General features: G+C 46.8%; 2 protein-coding genes across 4 annotated transcripts in view; one reads left to right on the top strand and one right to left on the bottom strand.

The window, feature by feature from the left end:
• Positions 1 to 5,544, top strand: part of impdh1 (inosine monophosphate dehydrogenase 1) — a 70,197-nt gene extending 64,653 nt beyond the window's left edge. For all 3 annotated transcript variants that reach the window (XM_062981267.1, XM_062981268.1, XM_062981270.1), the window contains one exon: positions 4,821 to 5,544. In XM_062981267.1, the coding sequence (XP_062837337.1) occupies positions 4,821 to 4,936 (116 nt within the window). In that variant the 3' untranslated portion in view covers positions 4,937 to 5,544. The remainder of the gene's footprint in view (positions 1 to 4,820) is intronic.
• LOC100551841 (C-type lectin BpLec) overlaps positions 1 to 20,983 on the bottom strand; it is a 520,120-nt gene that overhangs the window by 187,097 nt on the left and 312,040 nt on the right. The gene's annotated exons all lie outside the window — the stretch shown is intronic.

Genomic DNA, 20,983 nt, shown 5'->3' with positions numbered 1-20,983 from the left:
TCGTGACTATAACAACACAACTAAACGCCCCAGAAATACGAAACTTGGCACACAACTAAACGCCCCAGAAATACAAAACTTGACAACACAACACAGCCTTGCCTCCCGGTTGTAACAACACAACTACACCACAAAACCACAATCTGGACCCACAAAACTCACAACAACGCATTGTGACTACAACACAACTAAACGCCCCAGAAATACAAAATTTGACAACACAACGCAAAAGCCTTGCCTCCCAGTTGTAAGAACACAACCACAACACAAAACCACAATCCGGACCCAAAAAACTCACAACAACGCATGATGACTATAACAACACAACTAAATGCCCCAGAAACACAAAACTTGGCAAAACAATGCAAAAGCCTTGCCTCCCAGTTGTAACAACACAACCACACCACAAAACCACACTGGACCCACAAAACTCACAACAACGCATCGTGACTATAACAACACAACTAAATGCTCCAGAAATATGAAACTTGGCAACACAACATAAAAGCATTCCCGCCCGATTGTAACAACACAACCACACCACAAAACCACAATCCGGACCCACAAAACTCACAACAGTGCATCGTGACTATAACAACACAACTAAACGCCCCAGAAATACAAAACTTGGCACACAACTAAACGCCTCAGAAATACAAAACTTGACAACACAACACAAAAGTCTTTTCTCCCGGTTGTAACAACACAACTACACCACAAAACCACAATCCAGACCCACAAAACTCAAAACAACGCATTGTGACTATAACAAATACAAAATTTGACAACACAACTCATCCACCTCCCCAATCCCTACATTCACACTTGGCCTCCAAAAAAACAATTACAATAATAACAATGAAAACAACAACAACAATAAGAATCAACACCACCACAGGCAAGAAACAGCCAGGCACTGAGGCTGAGAGGCCAGTCAGTGCTACACTGGGCCTCCAAAAAACAATACAGTAGCATCTAACTTTTCCAACCTTCATGACCACAACAACAACAACAATAATAAACACCTACACAGGCAAAACAAAAAAAGGACTATTGTACCACAATAAAAATATAACCCGCACTCAGCAGAATCAGACATTACAACTAACAACAAACCAAAGACAACAGGGATCTCAAGCAATTATCAATCAACACAAAAATTGAACAAGGTAACAGACTTCAAATACTACGACTAATGTGAGTATAAAGAAGGTGGAGGTCACAGCATAAATACAACCTAATGTAGACTGACCAACACCACCAGACTCAGACACAGCAACGCGTGGCCGGGCACAGCTAGTCTATATATATAAAATGATAAAGTTGTTTGCGCAGTGACTATAACAACAAAACTAAACATCCCAGAAATACGAAATTTGGCAACACAATGCAAAAGGCTTGCCTCCAGGTTACAACAACACAACCACACCACAAAACCACAATCCAGACCCACAAAACTCACAACAACGCATCATGCGATAACAACACAACTAAACGCCCCAGAAATACAAAACTTGGCAACACAACGCAAAAGCCTTGCCTCCCAGTTGTAACAACACAACCACACCATAAAACCACACTGGACCCACAAAACTTACAACAACGCATCATGACTATAACAATACAACTAAACGCCCCAGAAATACAAAACTTAGCACACAACTAAATGCCCCAGAAATACAAAACTTGGCAACACAACACAAAAGCCTTGCCTCTCAGTTGTAACAACACAACCATACCACAAAACCACAATCCGGACCCACAAAACTCACAACAACGCATTGTGACGATAACAAATACAAAATTTGACAACACAACTCATCCACCTCCCCAATCCCTACATTCACACTTGGCCTCCAAAAAAACAATTACAATAATAACAATGACAACAACAACAACAATAAGAATCAACACCATCACAGGCAAGAAACAGCCAGGCACTGAGGCTGAGAGGCCAGTCAGTGCTACACTGGGCCTCCAAAAAACAATACAGTAGCATCTAACTTATCTAACCTTCATAATCACAACAACAACAATAATAATAAACACCTTCACAGGCAAAACAAAAAAAAGACTATTGTACCACAATAAAAATATAAACCGCACTCAGCAGAATCAGACATTACAATTAACAACAAACCAAAGACAACAGGGATCTCAAGCAATTATCAATCAACACAAAAATTGAAGAAGGTAACAGACTTCAAATACTACTACTAATGTGAGTATAAAGAAGGGTGGAGGCCACAGCATAAATACAACCTAATGTAGACTGACCAACACCACCAGACTAAGTCACAGCAACGCGTGGCCAGGCACAGCTAGTATTCATATATAATGCTAATATTGCACTATGCTAATAATATAATATATAGGAGCCTCCAGTGGCCTAGGGGATAAAAGCCTCGTGACTTGAAGGTTGGGTTGCTGACCTGAAGGCTGCCAGGTTCGAATCCCACCCAGGGAGAGTGCGGATGAGCTCCCTCTTTCAGCTCTAGCTCCATGCGGTGACATGAGAGAAGCCTCCCACAAGGATGATAAATACATCAAAAACATCCGGGCAATGTCCCCTGGGCAACGTCCTTGCAGACGGCCAATTCTCTCACTCCAGAAGCAACTCCGGTTGCTCCTGACACGAAAAATATACATATATATTGTATGTACATACAACTTGTAAGCCACTCTGAGTCTCCTTTGGGTTGAGAGAGGGTGGGGGTATCAATGCAGCAAATAAATAAATAATAAATAAATGTTGTTAGGTGGGGTTTGCACTACAAATAGGATATGTGCAGTGTGCATAGGAATTTGGTTTGTTTGTTTTTTTCCAAAATGATAATTCGACCCCTCAACAATCTGAGGGACCATGAACTGTCCCTCCACTTAAAAAGTTTGAGGACCCCTGTTATATACCATACTTTTCCTTTTTTTTCCGTTTTGCTCCATCTTCCATGCCAAGGAGCTTTGTCATTCTTAGATGTCCTCCTGATCGAATCGCTGGTGTGTCTTTCTGGACGCCTTTTATTACCTCCCCGCTTAAAGCGGTACCTATTTATCTACTCACATTTCTGCTTTCGATCTGCTAGGTGGGCAGGGATCTGGACTGACGGCAGGTGCTCTGCAACTTAGTGGTTTAACCTGCTGTGCTAAAGTTTTGGCAGTTTAATATAGTTTTCCCATGTTTTTATGATAGAACTAATTGGGAAATGGAGTGTATAACCCAGAAACAAAAAACACAGTGTAATATTTTATACTAATATAATAATAATAATAATAACTTTATTTATAACCCGCTTCCATCTCCCCACAGGGACTTGGAGCGGTTCACATAGGGACCAAGCCTGATCAACAGATAAAACAATACAACAACAAATATAATTAAAACAATAACAGTAAAATAACATAAATAGCATCAGGATAGCAACAGTGGGGCTATTAAAAATCAAAGGGAAGGAAGGCATGCGCAAATATAATAATAATAATAATAATAATAATAATAATCCAGACTGACAAAGTTCTGGAACACAACACACCAGACATCACAGTTGTGGAAAGAAAAAGGTTTGGATCATGGATGTCGCCATCCCAGGTGACAGTCGCATTGACGAAAAACAACAGGAAAAACTCAGTCGCTCTCAGGACCTCAAGATTGAACTGCAAAGACTCTGGCAGAAACCAGTGCAGGTGGTCCCGGTGGTGATGGGCACACTGGGTGCCGTGCCAAAAGATCTCAGCCGGCATTTGGAAACAATAGACATTGACAAAATCACCATCTGCCAACTGCAAAAGGCCACCCTACTGGGATCTGCGTGCATCATCCAAAAATACATCACACAGTCCTAGACACTTGGGAAGTGTTCGACTTGTGGTTTTGTGATACGAAATCCAGCATGTCTGTCTTGTTTGCTGTGTCATAATAAAAACAATAATAATAATAATAATAATAATAATAATAATAATTATAATAGCAATAATAATAATAAAGAGGGTTGGAAGAGACTCCTTGGGCCATTGAGTCCAATCCCCTTCTGCCTTTGTGCACCGAAAGCACAAGCAAAGCACCCCTGACAGATGGCCACCCAGCCTCAATGTTAATAATAATAATAATAATAATAATAATAATAATAATAATAATAATAATAATAAATCAGGTTGGAAGAGACCCTTTGGACCGTTGGAGGGCCAGACTATAGTTGGCCACCGAGCAATAATAATAACAACAACAACAACAAAGAGGATTGGAAGAGACACTTTGGGCCATTCAACCCAAACTTCTTCTGTCTTTGTGCACCAAAAGCACAAGCAAAGCACCCCTGACAGACGGCCACCCAGCCTCAATGTTAATAATAATAATAATAATAATAATAATAATAAAAGTCCACCCTGCTGGGGTCTGCACGCATCATCCGAAAATACATCACACAGTCCTAGACACTTGGGAAGTGTTGGACTTGTGGTTTTGCGAAACGAAACCCAGCATGTCTATCTTGTTTGCTGTGTCATACAACGTCGTTGTGTCAATAATAATAATAATATCTTAAATATAATAATATCGCGTACAGCAGGATGTCCTTTTGCCAAGACAAATTTTTGGCAGTTTAATACACTTTCCCCATTTTTTAATGATAGAACCAATTATTAAATGACATGGATATCCCAGGAACAGAACTCCTTGTGTTACGAAGTGTAATAACCTCTTTGCAGAATCCTCAGGGGCCTGGAGCTGACCGGGTGGGCGAGCGGGGGGACACTGACCCCTGCCCCTAATTTCTCTCTCTCTCTCTGTGTCCCCCCCTCCCCTTAATATTTCCTCTGTCCTGCAGTTACGAGAAGCGGCTGTACTGAGGAGGGTCTCCGGATGGTCAGCGGCCAGCGGACCCCCACCGTCCCCTCCCCCCTCCCCACCGCCCGCGGGCGCAGCGGCCACCGCCGGACCTGACTGACCATCACGCCGGGCGGCCAAAGACTTGCACTCGGGGAGACAAAGGCCCTGCGACCCCTTCCAGTTGGGGGCAGCGCACCCCTCCCCAGTCCTGCCTTGGACTCAGAGACTTTGTGGGGAGGGGCCGCAGATGGACCCCGCCACCCCCTTTGACCTTTTCCTCTGGCAGCGGATGGACGTAGTGGTAGGCTTCCTTAGGGGGGGGGCTGCTGACGGTTCTCTTGGGTCCAAATCCCCCCCCCCAAAAAAATTCGTTTCTCTATGCTCTCCCTCCCAATAAAACGGTCATTGCCTCGTTGATCATTTTGGCCCCTTCCCAGGACCTTGACCGGGGCCAGCGGTCACTCAGGTCACCCCTTTGGCCAGCCTCCGGCCCCAAAGCCCCCCCCCTTTCCCCTTGATTAGCAGGAGGGATAAATGGGGAGGGAGGGAGGGAGGGGTGGGCCGGGGGTCTCCTGCAGAGCAGAGCGGCATCCCCCCCCCCCCCCCCGGTCGCCCTCGGCCCCCTCCCGCCTTTTTTGGAGCATGTTAGGGCCAGCAATGCTGTTGTGTCTCTGTGTAATATATTAAGTAATAAAAAGGCTGCAGAGCATTCTCCTTTCCAAGGCTGGTCCCTTCCTTCCTCAATGCCACCCCCCCCCCCCACCAAAATGGAACAATAAGAATACCCGTATTGACTCGAGTCTAATGCGCCGTCCAATCGAATACACGCCCCGATGCCCCAAAAAAGTATTTGCTGCCAAAGTAATGTTCACAATGTCAATGATGCGGAAAGAAGATGTCCCCAAAACTCTAGCACTGAAACACCTTTTCACCCAGCACCACACCAGAGTCCAGTAATAATATCGAGAAATGTTTGTTTTTTTATGAAAGCAGGTACAAAGGGGGGAAAGTGCAGTTCCAAAAAAGTATTGCAAAAATGGCAAAGTACATAAATAAAGTCAAGAGAACCAGAATCCACCACAGATATTCAAACATGAATCTATAAACCAGGTGCTTCTTCCAAGGCAAACCCTTACAGCAGGGGTCCCCAAACTTTTTAAACAGGGGGCCAGATCACGATCCTTCGGACCGTTGGAGGGCCGGACTATAGTGGGCCACCGAGCAATAACAACAACAACAACAACAACAACAAAAGAGGGTTGTAAGAGACCCTTTGGGCCATTGAGTCCAATCCCCTTCTGCCTTTGTGCACCGAAAGCACAAGCAAAGCACCCCTGACAGATGGCCACCCAGCCTCAATGTTAATAATAATAATAATAAAATTACGATCTGCCAACTGCAAAAGGCCACCCTACTGGGATCTGCTCGCATTTTCCGAAAATACATCACACAGTCCTAGACACTTGGGAAGTGTTTGACTTGTGATTTTGTGATATGAAATCCAGCATGTCTATCTTGTTTGCTGTGTCATAATAATAATAATAATAATAATAATAATAATAATAATAATAATAATAATAATAATAATATGAAATCAAGCATATCTATCTTGTTTGCTGTGTCATAGTAAAATAATAATAATAATAATAATAATAATAATAATAATAATAATAATAAAGAGGGTTGGAAGAAACCCCTTGGGACATTTAGTCCAATCCCCTTATGCCTTTGTGCACCAAAAGCACAAGCAAAGCACCCCTGACAGTTGGCCACCCAGCCTCAATGTTAATAATAATAAGAAGAAGGAGGAGGAGGAGGAGGAGGGTTGTAAGAGAAGAAGAGACCCCTTGGGTCATTTAGCCCAACCCCCTTTTGCCCTTGTGTTGTGCGGGCCGGATAAATGGCTTCGATGGGCCGCATCCGGCCCCCGGGCCTTAGTTTATGGACCCCTTCCTTACAGGAACGAAGATATGAACCAGGACATGAAACTTGAATCATGAACTTAAGAGCCAAGGCAGGAAAACCATCCTTTACCAACGTTTTCTCCTCTGAGAGGCTTGAATCAAATTCCTTAAATTAAGCCCATCCAGGCACCCATGACATCATGCCAAACACACCTGGACTTCAAGATCTTCCTGTAGTTTCAGTGAAAATGCTTAATTTGTCTGTATTTTACTCCCTCCATTCTCAGGCCAAATCTAGTTTCTCGGGAAAACTCTCCATCAACCCAAGGACTTTTACTTTCCCCTGTTGCCTGGGAATTAAACACATCCTCTGCTTCGGCCTCATCTGCCAGCAATTCTCTCTGATCAAAGGCTTGCAATTCTTTCTGATCGCACACAGACTCCTCGTTTTGAAACCCATCATCCCCCCTCATCCTTTGACAAATCCTCGGGCACTTGCTGTGCTACAACACTGGGACTGGAAAAGTCCTTCCTCTCTCCTTTCGCTCTGCGGCTCCTAAAAACATCTGCTTTTGGACCACACAATCTTTCTGCTCTCTGTCTGTGCTGGCCCCTCAGTCAATCAAGCTCACCTTTGAATTCAGCTCAGAGCAGCTAATTGCTCTAATTACACACACACACACTATATACGAGATTTACTTGGAGCATGAGGTTGCCACGAAAAGGAAAAGACGCATCTTGTGTGAAGATTTATACCTCTGTTATCCGTAGTTCCAACCTCTGGATATTACAACAGCTTGACCGGAAGATCCTACTCAAGGATTTTATTGGATCTCTCTGTTTTTAACCCCTTTCTATGTTGAAAGGTACAGTGTGTTAAAGCGCTGAGCTGCTGAACTTGCGGACTGAAAGGTCCCAGGTTCAAATCCCGGGAGCGGAATGTTAATGTGGGATTTGTGTATTGGTAGTGTTTAAATGCAATTTGTGTCTTGCATGTATTGCATACTGATTGCATCATCCAGAGTGTAACATAGTCTGGAAAGAGTTAATTACTAAGAAGCTATGATGACCTTGATGTGTGGCTGGAACTGGGGAGTGTCCAGACACAAGTGTGTGTGCATTGCTGATCTGTTCTGTTCTGAGTTGTGTCAAGTGCTGTCTGCTTAGTGTATTTGTCTGACACGGAATGAGCGCCCACTGTTAGCTCCAGCTCCTGCCAACCTAGCAGTTCGAAAACATGCAATGAGAGTAGATCAATAGGTACCGCTCCAGCGGGAAGGTAATGGCGCTTCATGCAGTCATGCCAGTGGCCACATGACCTTGGAGGTGTCTATGGACAATGCCGGCTCTTCGGCCTAGAAATGGAGATGAGCACCAACCCCCAGAGGGTGAGTAGATAAATAGGTACTGCTCCGGCAGGAAGGTAACGGCGCTTCATGCAGTCCTGCCAGTGGCCACATGAACTTGGAGGTGTCTATGGACAATGCAGGCTCTTGGGATTAGAAATGGAGATGAGCACTAACTCCCAGAGTGTGAGTAGATAAATAGGTACTGCTCCGGCGGGAAGGTAACGGCGCTCCATGCAGTCATGCCAGTGGCCACATGACCTTGGAGGTGTCTATGGACAACGCCGGCTCTTCGGCCTAGAAATGGAGATGAGCACCAACCCCCAGAGTGTGAGTAGATCAATAGGTACTGCTGCGGCGGGAAGGTAACGGCATTCCATGCAGTCATGCCTCTGGCCACATGACCTTGGAGGTGTCTATGGACAACGCCGGCTCTTGGGCTTAGAAATGGAGATGAGCACTAACTCCCAGAGTGTGAGTAGATAAATAGGTACTGCTGCGGCAGGAAGGTAACGGCGCTTCATGCAGTCATGCCAGTGGCCACATGAACTTGGAGGTGTCTATGGACAATGCAGGCTCTTGGGATTAGAAATGGAGATGAGCACTAACTCCCAGAGTGTGAGTAGATAAATAGGTACTGCTCCGGCGGGAAGGTAACGGCGCTCCATGCAGTCATGCCAGTGGCCACATGACCTTGGAGATGTCTATGGACAATGCCGGCTCTTCGGCCTAGAAATGGAGATGAGCACCAACCCCCAGAGTGTGAGTAGATAAATAGGTACTGCTCTGGCGGGAAGGTAACGGCGCTCCATGCAGTCATGCCAGTGGCCACATGACCTTGGAGGTGTCTACGGACAACGCCGGCTCTTTTGCTTAGAAATGGAGATGAGCACCAACCCCCAGAGCGTGAGTAGATAAATAGGTACCGCTCCGGCAGGAAGGTAACGGCGCTTCATGCAGTCATGCCAGTGGCCACATGACCTTGGAGGTGTCTATGGACAACGCCGGCTCTTTTGCTTAGAAATGGAGATGAGCACCAACCCCCAGAGTGTGAGTAGATAAATAGGTACTGCTCTGGCGGGAAGGTAACGGCACTCCATGCAGTCATGCCAGTGGCCACATGACCTTGGAGGTGTCTACGGACAACGCCGGCTCTTTTGCTTAGAAATGGAGATGAGCACCAACCCCCAGAGTGTGAGTAGATAAATAGGTACTGCTCTGGCGGGAAGGTAACGGCACTCCATGCAGTCATGCCAGTGGCCACATGACCTTGGAGGTGTCTACGGACAACGCCGGCTCTTTTGCTTAGAAATGGAGATGAGCACCAACCCCCAGAGCGTGAGTAGATAAATAGGTACCGCTCCGGCAGGAAGGTAACGGCGCTTCATGCAGTCATGCCAGTGGCCACATGACCTTGGAGGTGTCTATGGACAACGCCGGCTCTTTGGCTTAGAAATTGAGATGAGCACCAACCCCCAGAGCGTGAGTAGATAAATAGGTACCGCTCCGGCAGGAAGGTAACGGCGCTTCATGCAGTCATGCCTCTGGCCACATGACCTTGGAGGTGTCTATGGACAACGCCGGCTCTTGGGCTTAGAAATGGAGATGAGCACTAACCCCCAGAGTGTGAGTAGATAAATAGGTACTGCTCCGGCGGGAAGGTAACGGCACTCCATGCAGTCATGCCAGTGGCCACATGACCTTGGAGATGTCTATGGACAATGCCGGCTCTTTGGCTTAGAAATGGAGAGGAGCACCAACCCCCAGAGTGTGAGTAGATCAATAGGTACCGCTCCAGCGGGAAGGTAACGGCGCTCCATGCAGTCATGCCAGTGGCCACATGACCTTGGAGATGTCTATGGACAATGCCGGCTCTTTGGCTTAGAAATTGAGATGAGCACCAACCCCCAGAGCGTGAGTAGATAAATAGGTACCGCTCCGGCAGGAAGGTAACGGCGCTTCATGCAGTCATGCCCGTGGCCACATGACCTTGGAGGTGTCTATGGACAACGCTGGCTCTTCGGCCTAGAAATGGAGATGAGCACCAACCCCCAGAGCGTGAGTAGATAAATAGGTACCGCTCTGGCAGGAAGGTAACGGCGCTTCATGCAGTCATGCCCGTGGCCACATGACCTTGGAGGTGTCTATGGACAACGCTGGCTCTTCGGCCTAGAAATGGAGATGAACACAAACCCCCAGAGTGGGTCACAACTGGACTTAACATCAGGGAAAACCATTACCTATGTTGAAATAATGGATTTTTTTCCTACTACACATATTACCAACACAAAAAGTGGCAAAAGGTGCACTCCTTGTAATTTAGCCATTACGGTTGCTGCCTGCTTAGAACTCCTTAATTGTAAACAATTGTGTTAGAGCAACAAAGTTTCCAGCAAAGTTAAAGAAAGTCTTGCTGCAGAATGAATGCACTTTAATTGCCTTGATTCAATGCTATGGAGTCATGGGAGATGCAGTTTGACAAGGCCTTGAGCATTTCCTGCCAAAGGATGCTGGTGCATCACCAAACTACTACTACTACTAACTATTATTATTGTAAAGGGTGCCAACCATTTTTATTTCTTTGGGAAGGGAGTTCCAAAGATGGGGAGCGATCATGGAGGTGGGACCAAGAGTAGGGCCTCCTCGGCTGACCGCAGTGCCCAAAATTGTCTATATAGGGCAATGATGGGCAACCTTTTGCGCTTGGTGTGTCAAAATTCACCAAAAAACCTATCATGACTTGGGTGGTGTGTCACTTCGAAAAAGGAACCCATAATTTCACAATATATATAGTTTAAATAACAAAAATATATAATTGTAATATATAACTGTATTTAATAAATCAAAAACTATTTACTGCCATTATTTCCATATACAACAATCTATGGTGCCTCTTGCAGTTTCCACGCTGATTTCTCTCTATTGTAGTTTCAATGTAGTCATGAATAATGAATAATAATATAATAGTAATACTATAATAATACACTACAATAATAATAGATATATATATATATATGTAATGTGCATAATTCCCATGGAGTAAACAACAAAACCACTGGACCAAATTGTAACACCCCTAAGCAGCGCGAACACTGGAAACCAACACGGAGGCCAATAAACAATCTAATACCTTTATTAAAGCAATAAAAGTTCTAAATAAAACTAAGCAGAGTATATAGTTCAGCAGTTGACCTTTTAGAGAAGATCAAAATTAATCCAATAAAATGAAGTTATATATCCAGTATTAGAGTCCAAAGTCTATAATCCAAATAACCGAAACACACTCAAACTCTTTGGAAGTTTGAGTGGGGAAAGAGCAAGGTTTCACGGGGAGATTCTTGAAGTAAAGTCCAGAACAAGGATTCAAGGCTAGGCAAGGTATTTCGTGGTGGATCTGAAAAGCAGTCCAAACTTGGCAAAGAGTGGGACGCAACTCCCAGTCTACTCGTGAGTAAGCGCACCGGAGGGCCGCTTGGAAGCTCAGGAACAAGAGACGATGTTCTTTAATCAATAGTCACGTTGACACCGCGATAGGGAAAACTCAGCGCAGAACTTTTATTGAAGTTCAAGAGCTCCCCCCAAGCAGGTGTTTGACTCCCCAAATCTTCCCAGAGAACGGAGCTGTTTCAACATCGCACCAGATGCCTTCCTCCCCAAAACTTCCCAAGGGAAATGGTTTAGCCACAATCGCCTCTCTCCGCTAATCTCACACCTCCTTAAAATCTGCCTTTGGGAGCGATCTGTTTTGAGAAAAGCCCTTCTATCAAACACCAAGCTTTCCGGAGAAACAGGCTCTGTTTCAAGGGCGTCTCTAATCGGTTCTGGCACGAAAATGTCAACAGGAAACATCTGGAAAGGGACGGAATCTTGCTGAGATGGAAGAAAGCCCAAATCCTCTTCAGTTTGATCTATGATGGCTGCGGGGTCATGGGCCAAAGGTGCCCGAGACATCACACAAATCACACCAAATTTGGCCACAAAAGACATTAGTTATCCAATCAATCTGCATGCGGCAGCGTGTCAGCAAAAATGGCTAGGTTTGTCAGTGCTGACACGCGTGTCATAGGCTGGCCATCACTGATATAGGGAGATGAGAAATAGCCTGTATCAAAACCATTTAGGGCTTTATAGCTAACGACCAGCACTTTGTATTTAGCCCAGAAGCAGATTGGCAGCCAGTGGCGTTGCCGCAACATGGGAGTAGTTCTCTCATTGTACGACGCTCCAGTTAGTAACCTGTCTGCCGATCTCTGCACCAGTTGCAGCTTCCAAACTATCTTCAAAGGCAGCCCCACATAGAGAGCATTGCAGTAGTCCAGACGGGATGTGACTAAGGCATGGACTTCCATGGCCAAGTCAAGCATCTCGGGGACCAAAAAGGCTTTTGGGAGGAAGAGGAAGAAGAAGCCAGTGACCTTTTCATGGAGATATAATATTAATATTATTAGAACCAGGTGGCCCCATAGGATTCCCATCAGAGTGTATTATATCTGGCACATGAGGAAATAGCAGCAGGAGCATGCCATTTCTGAACCTCAGGAAGCATGAGCATGGCTCCGAGTGAGTACTTAATGGTCAATAAAGCCCCGGTAAGGAACGTGGCTCCAACCAGGAACCTCATTTCGCGCTGCACGAGTAAACGTCCTCTTCCTTGATTGGGAGGCAATGATCCAGGTCCGAGTACATACAGATTCTGTCAATGGTCGATTGGAAGAACATGAAATAATTCAAATGCCATTCCTAGGGATGAGTAAACATCAACAGGTCCTAAAACAGGAATCAATGGGTTGCACAGACTGATGGTTGTTTTTTGGCATCAGGACAGTTTTGATGTGGCAAAACCATGGATGGGAGAGCTCTGGGAGTCCTGCTCGGGTCTTACACAGCCAAGGAAGCCATGGTTTTTTTTTTCATGGAGTCTCTCTAAACATTGGTCAGCCTTGTTCTGGTGGTCCTACTGCTTTCTACCTTCCCAAGCATCACTGTTGTTTGTGACAAGTCAGAATAATACAGTTCTAGGGTCAGAAGAGACCCCAAGGGCCACCCAGTCCAACCCCTTCCTTCCAGGCAGGAGGAGACCATCCAATCCCTCACGATGAAATTGATCAATTTAGAGGAGTCGTGGATAGGGAGATCTGTCAGGGGCTGGGGAGAGGGAGATAAATGGATTGTCCGCCACCCTGACTGTTTTGATGAGTCAGTTCTCTCTGCTCACCCGAAGGACCACTTGATACAGCAGCAAAAGTGGCACCAACAAAACGACAACCCAAAGGCCTGGAGACCATGAAGAATCCCTCTGAGGAGCGTCTAAAAGAGCTTCAGTCCCAGAAGAGAAGGTGGAGAGGAAACATATGAGGAGCCATGTATGAATATGTGAAAGGGTGTCACAAGGAAGAGAGAGAGGCTTCCTTTCTGGAGACTGGGACTCAATAGAGCCATGGGTTCAAATGACAGGAGAGGAGATTCCGTTGAACATTAGGAAGAACTTCATTCCATAAGAAGAGCTGTTCAGCAGTGGAACTCTCTGCCTTGGAGTCTGGTGGAAGCTCCTTCCTTGGAGGCTTTGAAACAGAGGCTGGATGGACATCTGTCGGGGCTGCTTTGGTTGTGCTTTCTTGCATGGCAGGGAGTGGACTAGATGGCCCTTGGGATCTCATCCAACTCCATGAGTTGGGCTCTGGTCCAGTTGGCTCTGCTTGGATGGAGGCCGGGAGGCCGGATTGCCTTGATTGGCATGAGGGTTGGGGGCTGCACCGGTCAGCCCAGTCCCTCCCTCCCTCCCCATTGAGGGAGATATAAAGGGACGGGCTCTTGTGCTCACCTGTTCTCAGGTGTCACCTGCAACCGGAGACTTTTTTACACACAGACAGGTAAGTGGATGACCCTCAGTGGTCAGTGTCCCCACTGCCCAGTGACCTGGTCACTCAAGTCAGGGGCTGGACCTACACTGCTTTCTATCCCAGGCTCTGATCCCAGATTATCTGCTTTGAACTGGATTATATGTATCTCCACCGTCATATAATCCAGGATAAGGAGATAATCTGGGTCCTGATCCTGGGATAGAAGGCAGTGTAGAAGGGCCTCAGGATCTTATCCCAGGTTATCTTCTTACCCAGATTATGTTGCAATGTTGACACATATAATCCAGTTCAAATCAGATAATCTGGGACCAGATCCTGGGATAGAAGGCAGTGTAGAAGGGCCTTAGGATCTTATCCCGGATTATCTGCTTATCCAGATTATGTCGCAATGTTGACACGTATAATCCAGTTCAAATCAGATAATCTGGGACCAGATCCTGGGATAGAAGGCAGTGTAGAAGGGCCTTAGGATCTTATCCCGGATTATCTGCTTATCCAGATTATGTCGCAATGTTGACACGTATAATCCAGTTCAAATCAGATAATCTGGGACCAGATCCTGGGATAGAAAGCAGTGTAGAAGGGCCTTAGGATCTTATCCCGGATTATCTGCTTATCCAGATTATGTCGCAATGTTGACACGTATAATCCAGTTCAAATCAGATAATCTGGGACCAGATCCTGGGATAGAAGGCAGTGTAGAAGGGCCTTAGGATCTTATCCCGGATTATCTGCTTATCCAGATTATGTAGCAATGTTAACACATATAAATCAGAAAATCTGGGACCAGATCCTGGGATAGAGAGCGGTGTAGACGCAGCCTTAAGTCCCCTCGACACTGCCTCATGAAATCCAGATTATCTGCTTTGATATTCTGGATTATAAGGCAGTGTAGACTCAGGCCACATCTAGGTAAAGGTCAAGGTTTCCCCTGACGTTAAGTCCAGTCGTGTCTGACTCTGGGGGTTGGTGCTCATCTCCATTTCTAAGCTGAAGAGCCAGCGTTGTCCGTAGACACCTCCAAAGTCATGTGGCCATTGGCATGACTGCATGGAGGCCACATCTACACGGCCCTATAATCCAGATGATCTATCTACATTATCTGCTTTGAACTGGATTATATGAGTCTGCACTGCCAGTTCAAAGCAGATAATCTGGATTTTATTTGGCAGTGTAGAAGGGGTCTCATATACTCCAGTTCAAAGTAGATCATTTATTTATTTAATTTATTTACAGCATTTATATTCCGCCCTTGTTTCTCACCCCGAAGGGGACTCAGGGAGGATCACATGACACATATAAGGCAAACAAATGCCTTAACATAGAACAAAGACAGAGACAAACACGGGCTCTGAGCTGGCCTTGAACTCATGACTTCTTGGTCAGAGTGATTTGTTGCAGCTGGCTGCACCTGGCTGCTCACCAGCCTGCACCACAGCCCGGGCCATGCTTTCTTCATCTCCAAAATGCCCACTAACCGCGCTCCCACTTTGCCTCCCAGGAGCCCAGGCCACCATGCGCTGTCTCAGCCTCTCCTTGTGTGGGTTCCTGTGGGCCTGGCTGCCCCTCCTCCACGGCCAGTCGCTGAAGGTTGACAAGACCCTCGCCGACACCAAAATGCTCGTCAGGACCATCATTTCCCGGATCCAGGAGCAAGGGGTAAGCCCCCTCCCCACTCCCTCAGCACGGCCACTCTTGCCTCCCCCTTGCCGGACTTTTGGGTCAAGGGTCCAGAACCGGGTGCTGTTTCTGGCGTATTCGCTTCCATAGAGACCCTGGAGACTGGAGTCCATTTAGATCTGCTGGATATTCCTCTGCTGCCTCTTTACCTGCTTGGTGATGCTCTTAAATAAGCTCTAGACCAGCGTTTCTCAACCTGGGGGCCAGGACCCCTTGGGGGGGAGGTCACAAAGTTGTGTCAGAGAGGTCACCAAAGACCATCAGAAAACACATATTTCTGATGGTCTTATGAAGCCCTTTAGCAAAGAAGGCTGAAGATCTCTTTGCCAGTCCTCTTCCTTTTTGGAAACAGACAGCGAATCCTCCCACCAAAAGCCCAATTTGCCCAATTCTATGGTTGATGGGGTTCAAGGCGCTCTTTGATTGAAGCTGAACTATAAATCCCAGCCACTACAACTCCCAAATGCCAAGGTCTATTTTCCCCAAACTCTACCAGTGTTCACATTTGGGCATATTGGGCATTTGTGCCAAGTTGGTCCAGATCCATCATTGTTTGAGTCCACAGTGCACTCTGGAGGTAGGTGAACTACAGCTCCCAAAGTCAAGGTCAATGCCCACCAAACACTTCCAGTGTTTCCTGTTGGTCATGGAAGCTCTGTGTGCCATGTTTGGTTCAATTCCATCCTTGCTAGAATTCAGAATGCTCTTTGATTGTAGGTGAACTATAAATCCCAGCAACTACAACTCCCATACCTGAATCCCAGAATCCTCATCAACCTGAGGATCCAGCTGAGTCACAACACACCCTTAGGTAGACACCTTTGAATGTGGTTGACTGTGGGACAGGACACCTGGCCAGGTGGATGGAATCACAATAGACCACTGCGACTACTCCTCCCCGCCCCCTGGGTCTGGCCTGCTGCTGCTGCTGCTGCTGCGCACTGAAACCTGGTGGACTGAGTTGGGAGAGGTTTACCCCCCCCCCCCCAATACTCCTTTATCTAACCAAGTCTCTGTAATGCAAGCCAGGTTGAGGTGCTCATCCAGGATTAAATCCTGAGTGGCAGTTGTCTTACCATTCACTGATGTTACACCCCAAGGCAACGTGAGCACTCGAAAACCAGGCAGGAGTCAATAAAACATATAATATCTTTATTAAAGCAAATATAAATCCAGATGAAAATAGTTATAGAGTTTGAGGAGAAAATGGTTCTTTCTGAAAAGTCAATAATGATTCCAGATGGGTAAAAGAAAAGGTCCGATATTATAATCCACAATGAGAACTCTTTAGCTCTCCCAAGCAATCAAAGTCCATGAATTGCAACAAGGAAACAAGGCTGGCAGGAAACAGAGTTCAATCCATTGGCGATACTTCGTAGTGATCAAGGCAGCAAAGTTGTAGAAGCGGAAGCAAACCTGAAACAGGAACAAGGAAATAACAACCGGAGTAAAATCAAGGTCTACTCGAGAGCCACAGCTCAGCTCGACCCGACTGAAACTGGAACTGGAAATACTTGGCTTGGAAACTGGAGCAAAAAAATGGAGATACCTCTCCCCAAGAAAGCAACGTTGACACCGCAAGGAATCTACAGTGCAAAACACTTTTATGGATCCTAAACTGAATCCCAAGTAGGGAGAGCAATACTCCCAAAAAGTTCCCATGTGAACTCTAACCATTATCCCCTCAGGACGCTAGACGTTGACTTCTACGAAGGCCTTGTTTAATACTTCTCTCATGATTCAGAAATTCTCTCCGATTAATACCCGCATTCTCAGGCGAGCTGAGAACATCTGGCCCAAACAAGGGAGACTCCCTTCCAATTAACTGCTCTTCCTGGCTGATTTCTCCAGGCACCTGGAGCTGCAAAGGGTTCTTGGAACTGGGTGAAAAGTTATAATAAACCTCATCTGTGTCAGAGTTCAGCTCCTGATCAGGCTCTGAAGCCATGGCTGGCTGAGGTATAACAACCGACCTGGCATTAAACAGCAGAACTTTCAGCCTGGGGGAGCCTGCCTTCTTGGCTACCCAGACCATTTGTAGGAGGAGGCGTTCTAGGAGCCATGAGAAATCTCTCACACTTTCCCTCTTCTGGGCCTGTGGATTCCAACACGGGTTTTGAAGGTTGGTCCGGAGGGCCTCTCGAGGTCCCTTTGCCCTCCTTGAGCCTCTCTCTGCTTTCAGTTCCCTCTTCTGAGTCTGTGGATTCTAGCAAAGAGTTGAGTGGTGATCTAGATGGCCCCTGAGGATCTCTCGGCCCTACCTGACTCTCTGTTACCCTCTTTTCTGATCTCATCAGGCCATCAGAAGACCATAGATAAGGAAAGGGACCCTCAAAGGCCATCTAGTTGGTTTTATAAGACCATAGATAAGGAAAGGGACCCTCAAAGGCCATCTAGATGATCTCATAAGGGCATCAGAAGACCATAGATAAGGAAAGGGACCCTCAAAGGCCATCTAGACGGTCTCATAGGACCATAGGTAAAGAAAGTGACCTCCAAAAACCATCTAGATGGTCTCATAAGGCTGTAGCTAAGCAAAGAGACCTTCAGAGACTAGGTAGACTTATGTCAACCCTAAGTCTAAAGTTTAGGACAGGGGTCAGGTCAGTGACCTTGGTTTGGAGACCTGTGTTCTATGGATTCCAGCACAGGTTTGGGGAGTTGGTCTGAATGGCTCCTCAGGGTCCCTCAGCCCTGCCTGACCCACTGATACCTCCTTTCAGATTTGGGGGTGGTCGAGATGTCCCCTGGGAGACCCTCGGCCCTGCCTGACCCCTGACTCCCTCCTCTCTGTTTGCAGTTTTCTCCGCTGAGCACGAAGTTCCCTGGGCTGGACTTCATCCCGGAGGAGCTCCAGGGGGAGACCCTGCAGGACATGTACAACACGCTGGGGGTCTTCCAGCAGGTCATCGCCAGCCTGCCCGCGGAGGCATCGGTGATCCAGATCGGCTATGATGTGGAGAACCTGCAGAGCCTGCTGTGGCTTCTGGGTGCCTATCAGAACTGCCCGATCGAGAAGGGCCACTCGGGCGAGGACATGAGCAACCTGACGGAGCTGCTGACCATCCCCCCCTACACCCTCTCCGTGGTGACCTTGGGCCGGCTGCAGAATTGCCTCCAGCAGATCAACAGCCTCCTGAACAGCCTCCTGATGTGCTAGCCGGGGGCAAGGGCGGGCGCTGGGGGCACGGGCCTCTCTGGCCGGGGGAGCGGCAGGGGACGGGCCTCGGGTGCAACACCAGCCCCCAAATGGACACGTTCCTGCACCACCACCACCACATTCCTGGAAGGGGCCTTTCAAGATGGGAGGAGGCCCTTTGGCTGGGGAAGGGGAGAGATGGGGCCTGGCAAAGCGGTGGGTGTTTCCTCACAGGAATACCTGCAGCTTTCCCACTCCAAAAAAGGCCGCTTGGAAGGGGCCCCAAAGGGCCATCCAGCCCACCCCATTCTGGCAGGCGGGGACACTCTGTCAACACCCAGTATAACCAGCTCTTTGTAGAACCATGGAGTTGGAAGAGGTTTCAAAGATACTCCTAATGATGTTGAGTGTGACCTCCCCCCCCCCCCCAGGTCAAATTAAGAAACGTGAAACGACTGAAGCCGTGGCGGTGAGCAGGAGCCCCATAGAAATCGATCTTGCGAATATTTGGAGGATCGGATGAGTCCAGCAGTGCCTTGGATACTTCCTGCAGCCATCCTTCCCCTTTTCCTTCACTATTATGACAATATAAGCCTTCAATAAACATGCACCACAGTGCGTTGCCCTGCTATTTGATTCTCTGCAGCCTTTTTGCCTCCTGCGCCTTGCGCTCTCTTTCCGCCTCTGGCAGTCGGACCCGGTATTCGCTTGGCCCCATAGCCCTTGGAGGGGGCTCTCTTCCTTTCCTCCCCAAGATTGAACCCCCCCCCCCTTGACCCCGTGCATCTCCAGCCACCCTCACCCTTCGGGGGAACCCCAGCTCCCGCGATCCGGACCTCCCCCGGTATCCACGGATCCCCCTCTGTGCATACATTTAATTTGTAATACTTTGTGTTTCATATGAAACTCTTTTTGGAGCATCAAGCCACTGACCAGAGGCTCAGGTGACCTTCCACCTCCCCATCGCAACCTGGGAGTCCCCTCCACTCTTATTTATTTATTTATTTATTACAATATTTATATCCCACCCAGAGCCGGCCCTAGGTATTTTTCAAGTGTAGGCAAACAGAATTTTGCCCCCCCCCCCCATGTCTGCGTGGAGGACAGGGTGCGTGCCGGGTGGGTTTCTTCAAACTCCATCAATCATCTGCTCCAGCACCCTGATGAATTGGTTGCAATAGTCTGCCACACCAATTCCTCTGTTCAAATGTCAGACTCAAACACATCCGTAGTCTGAAGTCCAAACATTTATTTCAATATCTATAATACATATTTACAAAGCATAGCAAAAGCCATAGCTTTGAGCTGGCATTCTCTTCAGCCTCTTCGCTCCGGCAAGCACAGCTCAACACACTCAGAGATAAGAAAGCACATTATTCCTCTGTTCATTGTCAGAGTCAAAACACATCCGTAGTCTGAAGTCCAAACATTTATTCAATATCTATAATACATATTTACAAAGCATAGCAAAAGCCATCGCTCTGAGCTGGCATTTCTCTTCAGCCTCTTCGCTCCGGCAAGCACCAGCTCAACACACTCAGAGATAAGATAAGCACATTCCTCAGTCTGCAGGAAGTTTTGACCTCCAAAGGCCGGAAATCATGCCTGATAGGTCATAGCAGTCACAACAGGCTGTCAGTCAAAACTAGCCTGCTGTTAACTGTTTCATTGCTGAAACACACATTCTTGCAAAACAGCAGAAACACTTGATTCACATTTCATACACATACAACCATAATCCAACGCCCCAAAAAAATCACTGAAAAATAAAAGCGTTTGATAATAAGGAGGGATACATTAAGATTTTACAAATTAAGCACGAAAACATCATGTTTTACAACAAATCAACAGAAAAAGCAGTTCAATACCTTGCGGAGGCAGGCCACAGGAGACAGGAGTTGCCTCAATGGCGCCCCCCCACAAGATGGCACCACAGGCAACGGCCTAGTTGGCCTGGCGGTTGAACCGCCTCTGATCCCACTCTTCTCACCCAATAGGGGACTTAGGGCGGCTTACAATAAAACACATATATAAAATTGTACAATATATTGTGAGTCAATTAAAAAATTATTAAATTACATCAGACATTCATAAAAACACTTATGGGCATGTTCTGAGTCTAAAAGTGTGGTGAAGAGAGGCTCCTTCTTTGGAGGCTTTGAAGCAGAGGCCGGATGGCCATCTGTTGAGGTGGCTTTGAATGGGATTTTCCTGCTTCTTGGCAGAAAGGG

Source organism: Anolis carolinensis, chromosome 5 (genome assembly GCF_035594765.1).
Source record: "Anolis carolinensis isolate JA03-04 chromosome 5, rAnoCar3.1.pri, whole genome shotgun sequence".
Taxonomy (NCBI): Eukaryota; Metazoa; Chordata; class Lepidosauria; order Squamata; family Dactyloidae; genus Anolis; species Anolis carolinensis.
This window is presented reverse-complemented; position numbering and strand designations above follow the sequence as displayed.